At 38.2% G+C, this 22,079-nt stretch overlaps 1 protein-coding gene across 12 annotated transcripts in view; it reads right to left on the bottom strand.

The window, feature by feature from the left end:
• Positions 1 to 22,079, bottom strand: part of LOC125399186 (solute carrier organic anion transporter family member 1A5-like) — a 73,674-nt gene that overhangs the window by 31,428 nt on the left and 20,167 nt on the right. For 7 of the 12 annotated variants that reach the window (XM_087903986.1, XM_087903987.1, XM_087903985.1 and 4 more), the window contains 5 exons: positions 20,794 to 20,926; positions 15,315 to 15,421; positions 11,352 to 11,498; positions 7,165 to 7,263; positions 4,525 to 4,743 (listed from right to left, as the gene is read on the bottom strand). In XM_087903986.1, the coding sequence (XP_087760112.1) occupies positions 4,525 to 4,743; positions 7,165 to 7,263; positions 11,352 to 11,498; positions 15,315 to 15,421; positions 20,794 to 20,926 (705 nt within the window). The remainder of the gene's footprint in view (positions 1 to 4,524; positions 4,744 to 7,164; positions 7,264 to 11,351; positions 11,499 to 15,314; positions 15,422 to 20,793; positions 20,927 to 22,079) is intronic. The other 5 variants (XM_085687305.2, XM_048432561.3, XM_087903989.1 and 2 more) reach the window with 4 other exon arrangements.

The raw sequence follows: 22,079 nt of genomic DNA, 5'->3' as shown, positions 1-22,079 counted from the left end.
TCCTAAAATTCAACAAAAATGAATACACAACATACCCAACCCATGGCACACTGTGAAAGCAGTTGTAAATGGAAAGTGCATTGCACTCAGTGCCTACATAAAGAAAGAGAAGAAATCTCATACTAGTGACTTAACACCACACTTGATGGTTATATGACAAAAAGAAGCATTCTCACCCAGGAGGAGTAAAATGGCAAGAAATAATAAAATTGAGGGCTGAAATCAATAAAATAGAAATAAAGAAAACAACACAAAATATCAATGAAACAAAGAACTGGTTCAAAAAAAAACAACAAAATAGACAAACATTTATCGAAATGAACCAAAGGCAGAGAAAGAATATCAAAATTTTAAAAATCAGAAATGAAAGGGGGAATATAACAACAGACACTGAGGAAATCCAGAAAATCATTAGCTCATAATTTGAAAACCTATGATCCACAAAATTTGAAAAAAATATAGAAAAAATAAAAAATTTTCTGAATAGGTACCAGAAATCAAGGACACATAAACAATTTAAATAGACCTATAACCCCTAAAGAAATAGAAGCTCTCATCAAAAATCTCTCCCTCTCTCCACCCCCAAAAAGCTCAGGACTGATTGGTCTCAATGTAGAATTCTGTCAGAACTTCAAAAAAGAGCTAATACCTATACTCCTTCAATTTTTCCACACAATAAAAACAAAAGGAACATTACCAAACACTTTTATACAAGGCTACAGTTACCCTAATACCCATGCCACACTCAATAAGAAAGAGAATTACATACCAATCTCTCTCATGTACAATGATGCAAAAATGCTCAAGAAAATACTAGCAAACTGAACCCTCAAACACATCATGAAATCATACCAAAACTCAAGGTAGCTTCTTCCCAGAGATGCAGGGATGGTTTGCCTTTTAAAGATCTGTCAATGTAATCCACCACATAAATAAATTGAAATGTAAAAATGATCATCTCATTAGATACTGAAAAAAACTTTTGATAAAATCCTACAGCCCTTCATGATAAAGGCCTTGGAGAAATCAGGGATGCAAGGAACTTACCTAACATAATAAAAGCAATATACGGCAAGTCGACAGCCAACATCAAATTGAATGGAAAGAAATTCAAAGTGATTACACTAAAATAAGGAATAAGACAAGGCTGTCCACTCTCTTCTTATCTATTCAATATACTACTTGCAGTTTTAGCTAGAGCAATTAGACAACAAAAAAAGATCAAGGAAAACAAATTAGAAAGGAAGAAGTCAAACTTTCATTATTTGCAGATGATAAAATAGTAGACATAAGTCATCCCAAAAATACAACCTGTAACTCCTACTGATAAATACCATCAGTAATGTGGCAGAATACAGGTAAACTCAAATAATTAGTATTGCTCCTATATAAAAATGACAAATGAAACGAACTGAGAAAGAAACAAGAGAAACATCACCCTTTACAGTAGCCACAAGTAACAAAAAATTTCTTGGGTAATGCTAAACAAAGAACAGAAGAATCTGTATGAAAAGAACTTTAAATATCTAAAGAAAGAAACTGAAAAAAAATACCAGAAAATGGAAAGATCTTTCATGCTCTTAGATAGGAGATCAACCTCAAAATATGGCAATCTTACTAAAAGAAATCTACAGATTCCATGCAATCCCCGTCAAAATCCCAACACACTTCTTCATAGAACTTGAAAGAGCAATATTCAAGTTCATATGGAAAAACAACAAACCCAGGATAGTCAAAACAATCCTTCACAGGAAAAAACCTTCTGGAGGCATCATCATCCCTGACTTCAAGCTCTACTATAGAGCTATAGCAATAAAAACAGCTTGGTATTGGCATAAAAATTGGCATGAGTAACAATGAAATCAAATTTAAGATCTGGATATTAATCAATACACTTATGAAAACCTGATATTTTAACAAAGAAGCTAAATTTATACAATTAAAAAAAAGAATGCATCTTCAACAAATGATGCTGGCATAACTAGATGTTGGCATGTAGGACACAAATAAATCTATATCTACTTCATGCACAAAACTCAAGTCCAAATGCATCGAATGCCTCAACATAAATCCAGCCCCACTGATCATCACATAATAGAAATAGGGAAGTAGCTTTGAATGCATCAGCACAAAAGACCACTTCCTAATCCGACATCAGTAGTGCGGACACTGAGAGCAACAATCAATAAATGGGACCTCCTAAAACAGAAGTTTCTCAAAGGCAAAAGACACAGTCAAAAAGACAAAACAGCAGCCTACAGAATGGGAAAAGATCTTCACCAAGGAATTGCTCAACATCCTTAGCCATCAGGGAAAAGCAAATCAAAACGACTCTTATTATACCACCTTATACCAGTCAAAGAGGCTAAGATCAAAAACACCGATGATAGCTTATGCTGGAGAGGATGTGGAGTAAGGGGAACACTTTTCCATTGCTGTTGGGAGTGCAAACTTGTACAACCACTTTGGAAATCAGAATGGCAGTTTCTCAGAAAATTGAGAATCAATCTACCTCAAGACCCACCAATACCACTCTTGGGCATAAACCCAAAGGATTCATACTCATACCACAAGGATATTTGTTCAGTTGGGTTCACAGCAGCATTATTCATAATAGGCAGAACCTGGAAGCAACCTAGATGTCCCTCCACCAAAGAATAGAAAAAAAATGTGGTACATTTACACAATGGAGTACTACTCAGCAATAGAAAACAATATCATCTTGAAATTTGCAGGCAAATGGATGGAACCAAAAAAAATCCATAAATTTGTTACCCCACTCAGGTAACCCAGATCCAGGAAGACAAATGTGGTATGTTCTCACTCATAAGGGGCTACTGAATGTAGAGAAAAGGAAAACGAACCCATAGTACATCACCCCAGAGAAACTAGGTAACAAGAACCCTAAGAGAGACATACATGAATCCCCCTAGGAAGGGAAAATAGACAGGATCTCCTGAGGAAATAGGTGAGGTCTCCTGGGTAAACTGGGAGTAGACGGGGCAGTAGAGGAAAGCAGATGAGGGATGAGAACATACAGGAAGGGTATGGTTGAGTTGGGGGAAGGGTGGATAGAGAGCAAAATGAAAGAACACGGGGAGGTAGAAGGATAAAGGGGAAGAGAAGAACCTGAGGGACTGTAATGGTCAAAACGGAAGCCAGAGAGGTAAAGCAAGAAGAGTTGTCTTGATTGAGGGAGCCACTAGCAGGAAACCTCGCAGTAGGGAAATTCCCAGGAATTCATATGGTTGAACTCAGCTAAGATCCTAAGCAATGGTGGAGAGGATGCCTGAACTGTCGTTTCCTTGTACTTAGATTGATGACTATGTTAATTGTCATCATAGAACTTTCATCCAGCAACTGATGGAAGCAGATGCAGAGATCCACAGGGAAGCACTAGGCTGAGCTCTGAGAGTCCAGGTGAAGAGACAGATGAGCAACAATATGAGCCAAGAGGTCAAGACCAGAAACAACTGACTTGAGCTAGTGGGAGCTCCCTGACTCTGGACTGGCAGTGGGGGAACCTGCATAGCACCAAAGCAGGCCCTCTGAATGTGGATAACAATTGTGTGGCTTGGGCAGTCTGTGAGGCCACTGGTAGTGGGAGCAGGATTTATCCCTAGTGCTTGCACTTAATTTTTGGAACCCACTCTCTATGAAGGGATACCCTGGTCAACCTAGATATAGGATGAAGGGCCTTGTTCCCGTCTCAACGCGATCACCTTCGTTGATTCTGCATAGGGAACCTTACCCTCTCTGATGAGTGAATTGCGGTTGAGTAGAATAGAGGTCAGGGGTGGAGGAGGAGAGGAGGGATTGGGACGTGTGATTGGCATGTAAAGTAAGAAAGATTGATTCATACATACATACATACACACACCCACACATACATACATACATACACACACACACACATACATACATACATACATACATATAGGCATGGGCAGTCTTCACCACTCAGCTTCTCACAGATGCACCACTGCTCTGCACCAGAGGTTAACATTCCTGCTTGTTTTACAGCAGTCTGCTCCTTAGCGAACAGTTCTCAGGTAATCTATCACACACCTACAAATACAGAGGATTAAGTCACCCCTCAAGTTTTTCTCCTCCAATCTTAACTTCAAGCAGGCTCCTAGCTGAACTGTCATTTATCTTATCACTCTATGGTGTTACCTTAGTACAGGTAATTCTCTCCCATTGTCTTTACCTTGAATTTCTGGTTGTTTTTTTTTTTTTAACTTGGAACAATATTTTCTGTAAAATAGACTTTTAAAAACAGGTGGGAAAAATATATTTGCTCATTGAGTGTCCAGATTGATGAATTTTCCATAAAGTCTGATCTCAGATGTGCTGTTTACAAATTACATAAGTTGTTTCCAAGCGGTAACTTGGGAAGAAGTTTAAGGCATCTGAGTAGGGACCCTTAGTGACAAACCATCTTAACTCAGCACAGCAGACACATGCTCCACTACCTGCAGACCCATCTAAACCAAACACAGGGATTAAGCTTTGTCAATTTGCCTTTAGTGATTCCACGTTTTTCCTTTCTTGCTTTTCCTTGGTGTTTCTCTTTGTCACTTGTAGTCACATCTGCATTATCCTCTAGTCCTTCTTTTGGGAGCTTGTTGGGAAGAAAGAAAAAGGGGATGCTGGTCAGGATATTCACTCCTGCACAGATCAAAAAGCCGACCCACCAAGCACCGACCCAGCGCGTATCAGTGGGAGTTATGGTCAGGTCACCTGTGGAGAAATACAGATATTTTATTAGCTTGATTCATTCTTTCTGGGGTAAATTGTAGAAAATTGTTAAGAATCATAATCCCATCCAACTACAATATTCGTGTATTGTTTGTAAATTATTTACATTTGTTCTTTTTGAAGTTATTTACTGCAGTCCCTGCCTCTATTCCTAAATGCTATGATTACAGATATCTTCTACCCCTTTGGGCAAATTCAGACCTATAGAAAAACTATCTGAGTTTAATCAATTGAGTAGAGATAAAATTATCTAGGAAAGAAAGTTTCTGGATTTCTATAAGGTGTAGTAGTTAAAACTGTATTTCAAAATGACATAAAAATGATTTGAGACATTTAAGGAACCAGTTTTAACCTGACCTGTTTATATCTCAAAGTATCACATTGAGTGAGAAAGGGGCGTGGAGAGAGAGTTCAGTGACTAAGAGTTACTGCTGCTCTTGCAGAGTCTCTGGGTTCTATTCCCAGCACACTCATGGAAACTTACTACTGCCTATAATTCTGATTTTACAACATCTGTATCTCTCTTTCAAACTCATTAGGCACCCATACACATAGTGCACAGATATACACATGTACAAAAATTAAGGTAGTAAAACATCACATGATATGCATTATTTTTGTTTTGTGTATTCTTTAAGAAAATTAAACAGTTTAATCTAGATTTATCTATTGATATATTGCCAGAGGCCATGTCATAAGTGCAGCAGAGAGAAATTAATCTTATGGCATATAGCCCAGAGGATGACAAAAGTACCTGGGTACATACCGGAGAGCCAGAGCCCCTGGAGGATTGTTTCCAGAATACGACTTATATTTTCTGTACATCATTATGTTTACTGCTTCCATGTTTCTGCTGTATTGGCATGGTATAATTTGCATGATAGAACCTCACTGAAACTAGTATACTGTGATTGTTTCTTGAGAAAAATACCACTCCTCACTAGACAATATCTTTGTAGATTGTAATAAAGATGATTTTCAAAAGAGTAATGGTGCTCAGTTGAATCAATGATTAATTGGACTTTCTGAGTTAGCATAAAAGATGCTGGTAGTTAGGACTATTAGTAAAGGTGATTAGGGACAAGATTTAAGCTATTCTGCCAGCTGCTCCAATAAAACATACAAAAAGGGCAAAAAGAGTCTAGTAGCTACCTTGCTTTTTGTTAGATAAGAGATTTTCAGAGGATGGAAAATAAGAGCAGGAAATCTTCATGAATTATAGACCCATGAATTCTCCTGTGTAAAAACAGATGATTAAAGAAAATAATTATTTTACTGCACACGAAGTTAGGCCTGAGTTTCTTGGTAATATAAGTTACAGAATTAGTCACAGGCCCCATATGCATCTTAAAAAAAACAAAGGTATAAAAGGAAATGTATTGACCCTATTGTGTGTAAAGAAAAATAGATAGTTTAGCTGACATCTCATTTAAAGTTTCTCCAGAGCAGAGTTAAAAATGGAAATTTGCTACACTGAACCTGCACACAGGGGTCTGTCAGTACAAAAGAAACTAGCTGAAATATGTTTAACTTGCTTCAATGTTAGTTATTCCATAATAAAAATGCCTTTGCTTTGGGGTGAAGATAATCTGGTAGGAAAATTAATACAAAGAAAATTGTTTAGTTGTGGGCTTCTAAGGAAAACAACTAACTCATGATCTTAATGCAATTTCTTTTTCTGTAAATATTTTACTTTTTTAAAAAATATGTAACATGTGGTTAGTGTGATAATCTTTCCTTACATAGATATCCTTTTTATTATGAGGTATAAAATGTATAACAAAAACATGAGACAAAGGAGAAGGGGACACATAGAAGGAAAAGCATCAGGGAAGAAGCAAAAGTGTAACAGAAGGAAAGATGCAGCAGAAAAACAACTGGAAGAGGAAGTAAAAGAAAAATGATAGGGTAAAAGAACAAAACAGACATAGACTGAATAAGAACAACCAGCAGAGAGCTAAAGAACTAAACTTTGGCTCTCAGATAAAGGGCCCATGAGTGTCTGTGCATATGTCCAGTAGTTCACAGTTTCTCTGATGTTCTGGGGGTTAGGAACCTTGTGGCAATATATTTTCTAGCAGTTAATGAATCTGATACTTAAAACCTTTTAAATTGGTACTTATGACATAACAGAAAGATCTCTTTCATTATCCACAGTGACTGTCTCATGGAGAAAAAATCTATGTGAGTAAATCCACTGATACCAAAGGTGTGGCTTCATTGTGGTGGGAGAATGGTGAATTCTTGATCACACGGTGGAAGTTTATCCTTACCTTTGTTCCTTTTAGGTCTGAAGACCATAAGTAATGATAATATGCCTAACTAAAGATCAAAGGAGGCAGCAGTATAGCAATCTGGAGCAGTCTCCTACACTCTAGACCTTATAAATAAAACGTATTTTACCTGTATTCACAGACCCAATGTCTACATAGATGTTTGCACAAAAAGATGCCAACAAAAGTCCAATCATAGGGCCAGCAATTTTTCCTGCTTCTAAAATCCCTGGTTGCAAAAAAAAAGATAGGAAGTCACACAACCACACAAAAAGTTTACTTGCACAATAAAAAAAGAAGCCTTGAGATTGAATACTTTTTAATATTAGATTTCTTTTACTTGCTTTGTAAAGTTGGTATCAAATCTGGCAAACTTGGTAAGTGCTGTGGGACAATGGTCTTGTACCCTGTAAAGATTTGTCACTTGTATTGCTTTAATAAAGCACTGATTGGCCAGTAGACAGGCAGGAAGTATAGGGGAGGCAAAAAGGCAGGAAATATAAGCAGAGGAACCAGATTAGGAGAATTCTGGGAAGACAAAATGTTCAGTCTTCAGTCATCACCCAGACACAGGAAGCAAGATGAGAATGCCTCACTGACAAATGTACCAAGCCACATGGCTAACACAGACAAGAATTATGGGGTAATTTAGGATGTAAGACTAAGTTAATAAGAACACTGAGCTAAAAGGCCAAACAGTTTATAATTAATGTAAGCCTCTGTGTGTTTCTTTGGGACTGAATGGCTGCAGAACTGGGCAGGATAGATGATGTGAGAGTCCCCTCTTTGTGTTGCTTGTATTGGTTAATGAATAAAGAAAACTGCTTTGACCTGATAGGGCAGAACTTAGGTAGGTGGAGAAGACAGAACTGAATTCTGGGAGGAAGAAAGCAGAAAGATAGAGATGCCATGGATCCTTCACCTTAGACAAACACTGGCTAGAATCTCTCCCAGTAAGCCACTGCCATGTGACAATATACAGATTAATAGAAATGGGTTAAATCAAGATGTGAGAGTTAGCCAATAAGAGGTTAGAACAAATGAGCCAAGCAGTTAATACAATTTCTGTGTGCTTATTTTGGGGCTAAGCTAACTGGGCACCCAGGACACACAAGCAGCCTCTCCCTACAATAGATAGAAACCTCTGTGAACAAGTGGTGCCAATGGGGACAACTACATCCACATAAAACCTGAGAGAGCTTGGGAAGTAATTCTAGACACAAAAGAACATGGTTAAACATGGTTTCTTTGTAGAAACATTTTCTCGGGTTGGCACTGTTTGCTAGAGCCAAGCGCATCTCATTTAAGAGAGGAGGCTTCCTGACTCAGCTTTAGCTGCAAAAACTTTGTAGTCATTTTAAGAGGCCCCACTCTCAAACACTTAAAACGGTGCTTATGAATTGCCAACAGCATGCTTTTTGGTGGTGACAGGGACTTTGAATTTTCATAGGGTTGTAGCAATAAACATGGTTCCAAATGGTACCTCCACCGTGAAGCTAGGCTCTCAGAAAGCTAAGGAATGAGTGGATCCAGCCTTCAAAGCCACAGTTTTAATCCTAGCCATATCACTTAGCAAATTAAATATTCATGTGATCAGAAAGAGAAAGATATACACTAAAGATAGGTTCAGATACACAAACATCCTCTAAACAGTTAACAGTGTGTTTAAAAACTATGTATGTAGGCTTGGCAGAGAAAAGAAAAAGGATAAAGTCCAGAAAGAAAGAAAGAAAGAAAGAAAGAAAGAAAGAAAGAAAGGAAGGAAGGAAGGAAGGAAGGAAGGAAGGAAGGAAGGAAGGAAGGAAGGAAGGAAGGAAGAGTGGTTGGGTTTGGTGGCACATACCTTTAATCATAGGACTTGGGAGGCAGAGGCAGGAGGATCTCTGTGAATTCAAGGACAGCCTAGTCTACAGAGTAAGTTGAAGGAGGGCCAAAGATATACAGAGAAACCCTGTCTCAAAAAAAATAAAATATAAAAAAGAAATAGAGTTTAAAATAAAACCATGTAAAGATGGAAAATACGCAGAGAATCTGGATATTCTGTTATTGTATTATCTTTGAATTGTTTGACGGCTAAGGTTGGGCCAATAGCTGCAAAAAGAAACTTGATTATAAATGCTCCTAGATTAATTCAACATGTGTATGTTGTAAATGCCTTGACTTCAAAATTTAACTAAAAGTCATATTACTTTGGAGAAGAGGTTTTGCTTGTTTTTACAGAAAATGAGAGGCTGTGGATTCATTCTGGGTTGAGAAAAATTAGGTTTGATTAAGAAAGACCCTCTGAAAAATCTCCAATAGAAGCAGATGGCCCAGATGATCAAGCATTTCAGAAGACCTCTGTTGGAGTTTCCTCTGAGTTCTACACCAAGAACAACCTCAAGACTGCTGGCTGAGATGATCAGGTCTCAGAGAATATTCCAGTAAGGTGTTTATATTAATCCTAAATTTTCTTTAGGGCCCCGTAAGCTTTCAGCACCCTCAATCAGCAGAAGGTAGCCTAAAAAACTACACCCACATTCTGCCCCCCACCCTCAGAAATGAATGATGGATGTTTGTCTTTGTTTAGAGTGCTTTGATTTCAAGTTGTTTTGGATAATGATCAGGAAGAATGCTAAACAAAGGAGACTAGATGCAGAGATTTTGTTTTGGAAAAAAAGTGGAAAGATGTTGTGGGACAATGGTCTTATACCCTGTAAATATTTGTCACATATATTGCTTTACTAAAACAATGATTGGCTAGTAGACAGGTAAGAAGTGTAGGTGAGGTGACCAGGTAGGAAGTATAGGCAGGGCAATGAGAATAGGAGAATTCTTGGAAGAGGAAAGGCTCAGTCTTCTGTCATCACCCAGACACAGGAAGCAAGATGAGAATGCCTCACTGATAAAATGTACCAAGCCACATGGCTAACAAAGACAAGAATTATGGGGTAATTTGAGATGTAAGAGTTAGTTAATAAGAAGTCTGAGTTAATAGGCAAACCAATTTATAGTTAATGTAAGCCTTTCTGTATTTCTTTGGGACCAAACTGCTGTAGAACTGGGTGGGGCAGAAATGGCTGTCAACGGGTGAGTTATACCCTATTACTTCAGATATTCTTATATATTCAACATACACAAAATTAAGCTTTGTATGTATGTTATATGTACACATATATGTTAGAAGTACATATGTGTATTGCATTCACAGGCACTGGTTTCTATAATATTGAGAAGGAAGCTACCATTGTTTCAATATAGTGTTTCCCAGAAACTCATGTGTGACAGACTTGTTTTGCAGGGGCACCACTGGAATCTAATGGGATTCTACCAAGGCAGGGAATGGTGTGGGGTCTTCAGGTCATCTTGAGTTTAACCATAGACTTTTACTCATTCTATTTTGCTTCTCGGTCTCAGAATTAATGATTTCACTCTACTCATCCTTCCATCATAATGAGCTGCCTCATGACAGGCTTCTAAAACACATAATCCAGCAGCATAGACCAAAATTTCCAGAGCTGTGAGCCAAATGAATCCTTTCTAATTATCAATCATTATATCAGGGGTTTATTAAAGTTATATAAAAATTGATTGACAAAGAAGTTTTATTACATAAAGCCATATTCCAAATTCTTTTTTATCCTGAGTTAAGGTCAAAGGCATGAACAGTCACACACAGTCCCACCAAAGCCATGATGTTAGCAAGTGCCTTAGAATGCTTCCATAGCCATGCTTTCAAAGGGACTCTGATAGTTATCTTTGATTGTCAACTTGATACAACCTAGAACTCTCTAGAAGAGTCTTAATGAGATATTGTCTATACTGGGTTTACCTGTGGACATGTCCATAGAAGACTGTCTTAATTAAGTTGGTTGATGTGAGAAGACCCAGCCCACTGTGTGCACCACCATTCCCTATGCAGTAGATAATGATTCCTACAAGATCTCCAAGTTCCATTCTTTTTTCCTGCCCTTCACCGTGCTCCTCGACTTCACAACTCTCATTGTGCTCAGATGTTTCCTGATTCTAAGACTTTCTTGGCACCAGTGACATCCAAGAAATATTGGTGAATCTCTCAGGTGTTAGAGATAGTATGGCAGCATCAGAGGACTGTAGAATCAGCAACTAAGAAAGATCTCCAATGTGAAAAGCTGCTTGCTGAAGCAGCTTGTCAGGAACTGATGATTAATTCTTCCATTGAACAATTATACAAGCAATGGTGCCGTAGCATTCTGTGCATGGTTCTAGAAACCACAGGTACTCAAATCAATAACTCTTTTCTACCATCCCAAAACTTGCTTTGTTAGAAATGACCCCAAGTCTGATTTTCAAACTTACCAATGTATAAAGGGGAGTTTTCAGATTTGGCAAAATCTTCTATGTAGGAAATGCCCAAGGGCACAATGGGAGTTTCACCAATTCCACGAATAAGATTTCCTACCAGTACATATATCCACATTAAGGATTTAATTTCTTTTTCACAGTCTACATTAAAACAACAGAAAATTACATGAGCATTTGACAGTCAAGTATTACTGACAGTTAATTCAAATTTGTCTGTTTCTTAAGGCCAAAAGCCTATGATGACCATCAAGTAACTTATATAACTATGCTAGCAGTGAATCATTGAGTCACCCCTATTATGTATTTTGAAGGAATACTTAGCAATGGGATATAACTGCTATGCTAACTACCACTTTATGGGAGAGATGACTTTACATCTCTTTCCAATTCAGTGTTTAGTGACAACACATTGATTGTAAGAATTAACACACACACACACACACACACACACACACACACACACACATATAAAGCAGTAAAATCCAAGATTTTGCTCACCTCTAGGGACTCAGTAATCCACATAGTAGACCCAGTTATTTAATATGTTTACTGCATAATTTCTGCACAACTTTGAGGATGGAAAAGGAAACACACATGGGCATATGTCTCTAACAGTTTATGTTGTACTGATATAATACAGAGAGAATATTGATGGAAGTCTGCATTCCGCACAGCCTCAATTACTTTGTAGAAAATAAATATTTACCTGATTAGTAAACATATATTTCCATATAGATCTTAACTTTTACTATCAACATAATACTCCAACAATTGGTGAGCACTGTAGTAACATAAACAATGCCAAATGGACTTAAAAGGTAAAAGATAAAATCATTGACTCCTTGTATGCACCTTCCAAGTTTGTTTTAGGCTAATGCACTGTCACTCTGTAGGGAAGCTTGCCTTGGTGTTTTCAGGGAGGTAGACAATGTACTCTGTTTTTTGGACTACTCAGTGGAAGCCCGTAAGTGTCCTGAGCACAACTGGGTCCTGAGGTCTAACTCGTACTTATTCCTAATTAAAGTAAAATCTGTTTCCATCTCTGTGTATTCAAATTCTTATCTTTCATGAACACGATGATTTCTGTCTATAGATCACAGGATTACTCTCAACCCTCTTATAGGGCAGAACTAAAAGTATCAGACTTTGGAGGCTCAAGTGATTTCTTGGGGCACTGCACAAAGAAGATTTTAATTTATTTACCAAAATGTAAGGAGCACAATGGATGGATTTTCAAAGGTCAGTTCAAAATGCAAAAATGAGCTAGCATTGGGGTCACTATTTTACCTTGCTTTGCCTAGAAGCTTTCTGTAGCTCAGAGATCCGAGATGCCTACTCTTTGATTCTCAAGTTATTTTGATCTCCACAAACTCCCTGATAAGAGTGGCATTCCATGCCTTGGAAACTGCTGCAAATTCTGTGGCATGGATCTAGTATAAGAGGGAGAAGTTTTGGCCCAAGGCAATCCTGCTGAGACAGTACCAGACTATGTGTCCAGGAGATGTGTTGGGTCCTTTAGCATATATGACTTCAAAAATACTCTTTAAAATGTGTTACCTTAAAGAGAATATGTGCACCAGGTGTGTGCAGATGCCCAAGAAGGACAGAAGAAAACACCCAATTCCAAAGAACTGGAATGACAGGGGTTTCAGAAAAATCTGATGACAGTGCTGGGAACAAATCAGGCTCTCTGTAAGCATGGTGTGGTCCTCTGAATGGAAATGTCCCCCTTCAGAGGCTCAGATATTAAATACTTAGTCTCCAGTAAGTGGTATTTGGGGAAGTGGAGGGAGAATGTCACTGCAGATAGCCTTAAAGAGCTTGGAGCCTCACTTTACTTCCAGTTTGTTCCCTCTCCCTTATATTTATAGTTGAGATGTGAGTTCCTAATTTTATGCTCCTGCTGCCACTTTCCGTGCCATGATTGATTCTCATTTCTCCGGTGATGTGGGAGTCAGCTCAATGTGCTGTCATTACCATTAATGAATAAAGAAACTGCCTTGGCTTATTGATAGGGCAGAACTTAGGTTGGTGAGGAAGACAGAAGTGAATGCTGGGAGAAAGAAGAGTGGAGTCAGAGAGACGCTGTGAAGACGCCAGAGTCAGACATGCCAAATCTTTGCCAACAAGCTACTGCCATGCGGCAATATAAAGCTTAATGGAAATGGGTTAAATTAATATAAGAGTTATCCAATAAGAAGCTAGAGCCAATGGGCCAAGCAGTGTTTTAATGAATATGGTTTCTGTGTGATTATTTTGGTTTTATGCAGCCAGGACAAGCAAGCAGCCTTCCTCTTACACTCTAGATTCTTCACCTCCGATTTGTGACTCTTTTGGGGATGACCCTTTCACAGGGGTGACGACTACTTGACAACATGGATATATATATGATTTATTACTGTAGCAAAATTACAGCTATGAGGGAATAACAAAATAATTTAATGGATTGTAATCTCCATAATTAAAGAGTTAAAGCATCAGGACGATTGAAAACCACTGCTTTAGAATTATAAGCACAAATATATTCTTCTGTGTATAAGGTCCCTTGCCCATGGCAGTCTATCAAAGTAAAAGAAAACTAATTAATAAATGCAATAAGTACTTTAAAATGGCATCTGGCTGTGTCTGTGGGGCATGTATAGAGACAGGTCACAATGCACTGACATATTCATTGGATTGATCTGCTAAAAAAAAGTCATAAGGTCTGTTGATGGAGTCATAAGACTGGCAGTATTGAGAAGGACTGACAGGAAACAGGTGATGTTAATTGAAAGAAGTTGGTCATCGTGTTGGTATGTCTACAGAGGTTATATCTCACCAATTCCTGTATCTTGTTTTCCATTCTTTCTACCCACCAAGAAGTGAAGAACAGCATGAACCAAAGATCATCTCACCATAATATTCTGCACATTAACTTGGGACAAATGACAATGGAATGAACCCTCCAAAACAGTAAGTGAAAACAAATTTGTCCTCCCTTGAGTTTTTTGGGATTTTGATCACAGTGATGTGAAAGTTACTAATACAACTTACAAATGGCAGAAGCCAGGATCACAGTGCATGAGCCCATAGGAAGTAAGGGAACGACTACTGTTTGGTTCAACTGTAAAGCTATGCTTCTCTTAAAGACAGAAAAGGAGACTGAAAGACAAGTTTCTGTGTAATCTATGAGTTGTGAACCTTGACAATGCACCTGCATTTCCATGGTGCTTCAGGCATACAGTACAGATCTGGGAAAGTTTTTGTCAGTAAATCTTATAGTATAATCACTGTGATGGCTAGTTTTTATCAATTTGACACAAGTCTAGAAATACCTGAAAGAAAGTATCTCATTTGAGGAACTGCCTCCATCAGATTGGCTTGTGGGCATGTATATGAGACATTTTCTTCCTGGCTAATTAATGTGAGATTTCACAGAACCCTGTGGGTCATACCATCCTTGTGTAGCTGGGTCTAGGCTATATGAGAGAGGTAGCTGAGGAAGCCAGACAACCTAGCCAGAATGAGGCTCTCCTTAGTGCTCTCTGCTTTGTTATCTCCCTCCAGGTTCCCTCATGATTGGGTAAAATTTGTAACCTTGATTACCTCTTTCCTTCCTGAGTTGGTTTTAGTCCATGTTCTATTACAGCAACAGAAAACCAAACTAGACCAATCACATAGTCTAGATCTGTCCTTATAAGTCATTTTCCCTTGTGGGACTAATTCTTCAATGGTGCTGGATTGGATATCTTTTACTTATTTTTTAAAATAGTCACATTAATAAACAAATGAGTCTTATTGAATAGACTCAAACTCAGGGAGCAGAGTATTTCATGTTATGGCATAGTTCCCTTCCCTGAAGAGGGAAATAAAAATTGTTCATTTGTCCTAGGTGCCTACTTCACATTCAAACTCCTTCATAAATGAGTGTTCAGTGACTGAGTCTCTGAGTAGAAAGCAATAAGAAGTTTGAGTCACCTCCTGGGTCTGGTGTTGGCATTAAGGTCTGGCTTCTATTTTTCAAACATAAGAAGCTGTTTGAAGACAAGTTGCTTGAAGGTGAGATCGTTTTTTCATATTCGTATCTGTGTGGACACAGAAAACATTCAGTTTGAAGACCTGAGGGCAATGAGAGCATCTATAGATCACTGATTCCTGCTTCCGTAAAAACAAAACAAAACAAAACAAAACAAAAACAGTATCCAGAGGCCGCACAGGTATTTCTCCAGACCAGTCATTCTGACCATCATGAATCCCATTTCTGGGCCAGAGAGACGACTCAGCAGGTAAAGAACTGTCTTTACAGCCTAATGACCTGCGTTCATTCATGGAAATCACATAAAGGTGGAGGGGGAGGGGTGACTCCATAAAGTACTCCTCTGATCTCTACATGTGAATATCTATACCCACCATGCATCCTCAGACACAGGAACACAGGCACACACACACACACATACACACACACACACACACACACACACACACACACACATAAATAGAAACAGAAATCTGTCTCGTGAAGATGGACATGCAGTTGTAAGACTGAACTCCATAATGCATTATCAGGGTGTGGTGGTCCTTGCCTGCCACCCTAGCACTGGAGAGGAAGAAGTTCAAGGTTCCCCTCAGCTATGCAGTTAGTTTGAGGAGAGACTGGGCTTTACAAGAGCCTATCTGAAAATAAAAACAAAACATAATAAAAACCAACAAGCAAATAAAAAGCAAAACTCAATATTAAAAACTTGAATGAATAAAAATCATAAATATCATAAAAAGAAATTGATTATCACCAAAAAATTGTCCCTTCTTTATAGTTAGCTCTCAAGCCTCTACATGTAGATGATGTAGTTTTCAGGTTCTCTAATACCAACCTTCTGTGATTTCTAAATGACTGTATCCCAGAAATCAGGGGGGAGAAATAAATAACAAAAGCAAGAATGAGAAAGAGACTCACTAAAGTATCATTGTGAAGATAAAAGCTTTAGAGAAACACAAAACAACACAACAAATCAAGACAGTTGCTCTGCATTTTCTGAGCTGTGGTCATATCCTCCCTTTCTGAGAATTCAAACAATCATTCTCACAATGCACTCGTTAATTTCAACATGAAAAAGAGTTCATGTGTCATGACAAGCGGTGACAGAATCCATCTCGTGACAAGGCGGTGTCATGAGAAAAAAAGTGTTAATGTACTTTAGTCAGAAAATGACAGACTGCAACAGTAGTGTGTTCAGCTAAGACTCTTCCAATTGTATGTATGCTGGATTTCCTTTGTTTCTTTTTATCTATCTATCTGTCTGTCTGTCTGTCTGTCTGTCTGTCTGTCTATCTGTCTGTCTGTCTGTCTATCTATTTATAAGTGTTCAACATTCTAATTTTTAAGCTGCATACTATTGCACAGAAGTCAGAACCACTTCTCCAAGAACTGCTGCCTGGACGTCCCCACAGAAGTTGCCAGTGAAGTGTGGACAAGTATGTGCGTCTCTCTTCTCATGACCCAGTAAGGACAGGCCAGCTTCAAAGAATTACTACCTTTGAAAGAAAGTGGGAAAACTTAATAATAGCCAAATATTTCTTGACATTAATTTGAATAAAATAGAAGTAAAAAATAATTTTAATTCTATGTGCATACTTTCAGTTCCCCGCAAAAACACTGAGACGCCAAAATATCCTTCATTTCACTCATTATCCACTTAACGTGAGGTTGTGCACTCAACATCTATTTATTCCCAACTGACAATAAAAAGGCAGAAAAAGGTCAAAATGAAAAAAGGAATGGCCATATCCTCACAGATAGAGAAATCTAAAGATGTGAATGTTGTTCAGTTGGTACATTAGTGCCGGGCAAACACCAATCCTGGGTTTGATCCTAAGCACTTAATAAAACCAAGCATGATGGACCAGGCCTGTAATTCTAGCACTCAGGAGATGAAACAAAAAAATAAGAAGTTCATGATTGTCCTTAAATACAGAGCAAATTCAAGGCCACTCTGAGCTACATGAGATTTTCTTTCAAAAATGAAGTGTGTGTGTGTGTGTGTGTGTGTGTGTTTGTGACTTGTGAAATACCAGATTCCTCCATGGATGCAGATGCCTGTGTGCAAGCCTGAAAACCTAGATTGCATGTCAAGTCCCACAGAGTAGGCAGAGAGACACTACTCCTGGGAGTTGTTTCCTGACCTCTTATGAAAGCACACACACTGCCCCACCAGAACAAAATAGGTGAAAATAAAAATAAACAAAAAAAAGCAAAAAAAAGTCTGAATGAGGAATTTAAAAATGTGGTCATTTAAGCTCAATAAAATCTTGAGATTGGGATATGGATGTAAGAATGGCCCCTGAATCAGAAGGTAAGGGAAATATAACTATAATGCTTCAGGAAGCAATAGGGAATGTTTCAGGTCTCTACTGAAAACTGCATGAAGAGACTCTGAGCTCAGAGCCCAGCTGAGTACATGAAGCAAAGTCTAAAGTGAGGGGTAAAGTGTACATAAGGAATATAAAGATCCTCAGATTCGTCCTCCGTCACTCCAGATGGAAAAGCTAACAGGTAGGAAAAGATCCAAACTGCTACAATGAGGACACAAAAGACAAGTGAAGAATCACTTTGTTTTAAAACTCCATGCCCTAAAAGATGATGCTCCCATTCCTTGCTCTCTGGTAGCCAAGTTTCTACCTTCCAAAAATGCAAATAATTTCTGCCTAAGGTCACAGCTTACGTTTATGAGATAGCTTAACATCAGCCAGTCCAGCTCATTCACCTGCCAGTCCAACTCAGACAGAACCCGGTCCACCTCAACCACCACTCAGTCCAGATCAGTCACCACCCAGTCCAGATCAGTCACCACCCAGTCCAGATCAATCACCACTCAGTTAATATCAAACACCACCCAGTCCAGATCAGTCACCACCCAGTCCAGATCAATCACCACTCAGTTAATATCAAAAACTGCCCAGTCCTGACCAGTCATCACCCAGTCCAGATCAATCACCACCCTGTCCAACTCTATCACCAGCTAGTCCTGTCTCAATCAGCTGTTCACTCATCCTAATGAAAACTACAAATACTCACATTAACCAAGTCTATTCTATATACAGAATTTCTATTTAGCTTTTTGTTGTTATACTTTCTTAAGTATTTACAAATAATCAAATATCATCTATAGGGGACACTATTACAGTAAGTCAAAGACAAACAAAAGCTACACTTGAAGAAGCCAGAGGCACAAATACAGGAGAAGTGAATTACAGAGGAAAAGATATTGCATTCTTGACAAACTTACAAGATGTTCTCACAGAGGAAATACTCAAGGTAGCGAGGTGTCCCTGACAATAAAAATTTAGAAATAACCTAATGCCAGTGACATGCCCTGGATTGAAGAGCTGGGATGACGAAGCTAAATTTCCCAGAAAGTAGCTAAGAGATTCAAAGACATGGAGCTAGAAATTTGGCAAGATATGAATGGAAGATAGGATTCCAGTGATCAAATAGTGGCTGCAGAAGAGGAGGAGGATGATATCATCAAAGAGGAAAGTGTTACAGGGAGTGGGACCCCTAGTTCCAGCTGCCCGGCTAGCTTACACTAAAAAAAAAAAAAAATCACACAGAAATTCTATTAGCTAAAACAAGGCTTGGCCATTAGCTCTAGCCTTCTATTTCCTACCTCTCACATCTTGATTTAACCCATTTCTATTAATCTATGTTCACCACAGGTTGTCGATTGCCAGGAAAGAGTTCTCATGTCTGACCTGGCATCTCCATGGCAGTTCTCTCACTCTGCTTTCTTCCTCCCAGAATTCAGTTCTGTCTCCCCACCTACCTAAGTTCTGCCCTAACACTAGGCCCAAAGCAGTTTCTTTGTTAATCAATGAAAGCAACACAAAAACAGCAAGACCTCCTACACCAGAAAGAGTACAAAAATATTCTAAAATGTCCCTAACAAAAGCAGCTGGTAGAGTAGAGATGGCAAAAGACTTAAACCAATCATCATCAGTGTCAAACTATGGAAATAAAAGACAAATGAGTCCCAGTATTTAGAATATCAATTCTAATTTCAAGATGCACAAACTTTGAGGCAATGTCTTTAAAGGCTATAGGGAATTTTTTTCTCTACAGAAAAATGTGAAAGAAAGTAAACAGGAAATCAGAGGGTAGGAATTTCCTCTAGTGAGTAATTAAGCATAAGAAAAAGGCAAAGAACATTTGTTGTGATGGTTCATTCTTGTAATGCCAAAACTTGGAAGACTGAATCAAGAAGATCATGAAGAGTTTGAATCCAGCCTAAGCTACATAATGAATTCTAACCTGGACTTCATAACAAGATCTTATCACAAAAAAAAGCAGAGCAACACTAGGGATATGACTCAGTGTTTAAGAGCACTTGTTGCTCTTGAAGAGGATCTAGGTTCATTTTTTAGCACCCACATAGTAGCAGACAATCATCTCTAACTCCAGTTCCTGGGGGAAAATACACACTCTTCTGATCACTGCAGTCACCAAACACACACATGGTATGCAGATGTACATGCAAGTGAAACACTTACACAAAGAAAATTGATTAAAGATCTTTAAAATGAAATTAAAAAGAAAAAAAACAAAAAGAATAGAGGGGAGTCAGGAGGTAAACGAAGATGAGAGAAGGAAGACAAACAAATTCATTAGGAAAAGAGTTTTTGAGAATTACAAGGAAATTGTCCTGAGCTGGCTTAGAGGCTTACAGTTTAGAGGCAAGTGAAACACAGCAGAGAACATCAAAAGGGCATGCTTGGAACAACAATGAAGTCCCTGACTTGTGTTGAAGGTCTTTCATTCTGCCAGTCAATGAGAGGCTTGTGAAATAGTGAAAGACTCAAAGAAACTCAATCAAATTAAGGAAAAATGACTAAATATTAAACCTAGAAAAAAATAGAGTTAAAGTATTAAAAACTTACAAGATACCCAGAAAAGCTAAAACAAAAACAACTAAAACTGAAAACTATCCCTAGAATGCAGAAAACAGGGAAAGAGATAGTTGTACATAACTTAAATTTAAAAATATTCTGTGTAAGACACTTTGCTAAGCATGAAAATAAGAATAAATATTCACGCTAGTTTATCTCTTGCTCATCTGTGCTTATATCAAACAGTAGACTCCTTGTATCTGGAGTGTCTAAACACTCCTGATGAATGATGCAGCACATGTTTAGGCAGACTCAGAGAATCCATTCAGGTGTCTCAACTTTCTGAAAGCAGTGCTTCAAATCCCCACTTAACAGTGGACTGGATTGAACCTTAAGGAGACCAAAGGTCACAAGATTCACAAATCATATTGGTAGAGTGGAGACCATATCTTCTAATTTCCATTTTAGCCTTCTGTACTTTGGAGGAGCATTGCTCTTCCCAGGAAGGAAATTCTGAGCCTCATTTCATGTAGGGATGAGTTGAACCTAAAATATAATCAGAGACTGGAATACTCACCGACCCATCAGGAAATGAGGTACTGATATTAAGAAACACCCTAGGCCCATAACCACACAACCAGCACCAATCATGATAGGCCTGTGCAGTTTTGATCCAAAGTAACTCACGAATATAATCAACAAAAGGTTTCCTAGGAGAGGGGAATGAGAATGTTGGTTCAGTATAGTATTAGCAGACCATAGTCAACAGCCTTTCCATTGCTCCATTGTTTAAATAACCACCTTAAGAATAATATATATATATTCACTCTATATATGTGTGTATACACACACACACACACACACATATATGTCAGTTGTGACCCTGATGAAAAGTTCTCTTCCATTCTGAAGAATATTAAATGCTCTATTTAGGAGTATCCAGCTCTTGGTAAAGCATAAAAATGCAGGTGTTAATCTACACATCATCTCTGACTTCTTTTCTCATGCCTACTCTAATTCTATGCAGAATCAAGTGGATTCATGTTTTTTAAATTAGTAGTCAAAAACTCCTTAATTGTTCAACATGCCCAATCAGCATGTCTGCTTCTACTGCCACATCCGTCCTTAGACCAGGCAATACTGTTAATAGAAAAGTCAGAGACCTAATCCTCCAACTGTGTCTTAGGTCTAGATTGCAGGAGTCAAAAGTTCAAACCAAAAATTTATCTCTGTGGTTTAGGAGAAAATTGGGTTTAAAACTCAGTAGGGAGCCCCATTTTGACTTAGAGGCCTTTGATAAATATGCTTAAGAAATGAAAGAAAAATTGTGTCCTGGTGGCACAGAGCTGCCATCCCCAGTCACAGGGTGCGCTAAGACAGGAAGACTGAAATATCAAAGGTGGCCTCAGTTACAGAGTGAGATCAAGACCAGTCTGAGAATCTTACTGTGAACTCCCTAAAAATAAAAAGTAAATAAAGGGACATAGATTGGTCAAATGTTGTGTCTAATATTTGTGAGACCTCGGTCAATTAATCAGTATTATTCATGGAAAAAAGAGGAATTAGAAAGAAACAAATATATAGAGATCACATACTCTTAGTTTGATGAATATTTACCCTCCTCATACTATATATAAAGGAATATTCAGAAAACTCATGCACACTTCTTTAATGACTTAGAAAATCTCTCAGTCATCTTAAATATTTCAAAGATGTTTGAGGACTGTTTTTCTTCCAATTCTATTTCTCTATAGTCTGCTATCTACATAGAAGAGGTGGTGCATTATTTTAAATCATATGTGCCCCACCTTGTTTGTATAGGTCTCTCAAAGATCTGTCATTAAGATGATTATGCAGAAGGTA

This window comes from Myodes glareolus, chromosome 3, assembly GCF_982192425.1.
Source record: "Myodes glareolus chromosome 3, mMyoGla1.1, whole genome shotgun sequence".
Lineage (NCBI taxonomy): Eukaryota > Metazoa > Chordata > Mammalia > Rodentia > Cricetidae > Myodes > Myodes glareolus.
Note: the sequence above shows the minus strand (reverse complement) of the source record. Positions and strands in the feature narration are given on the sequence as shown.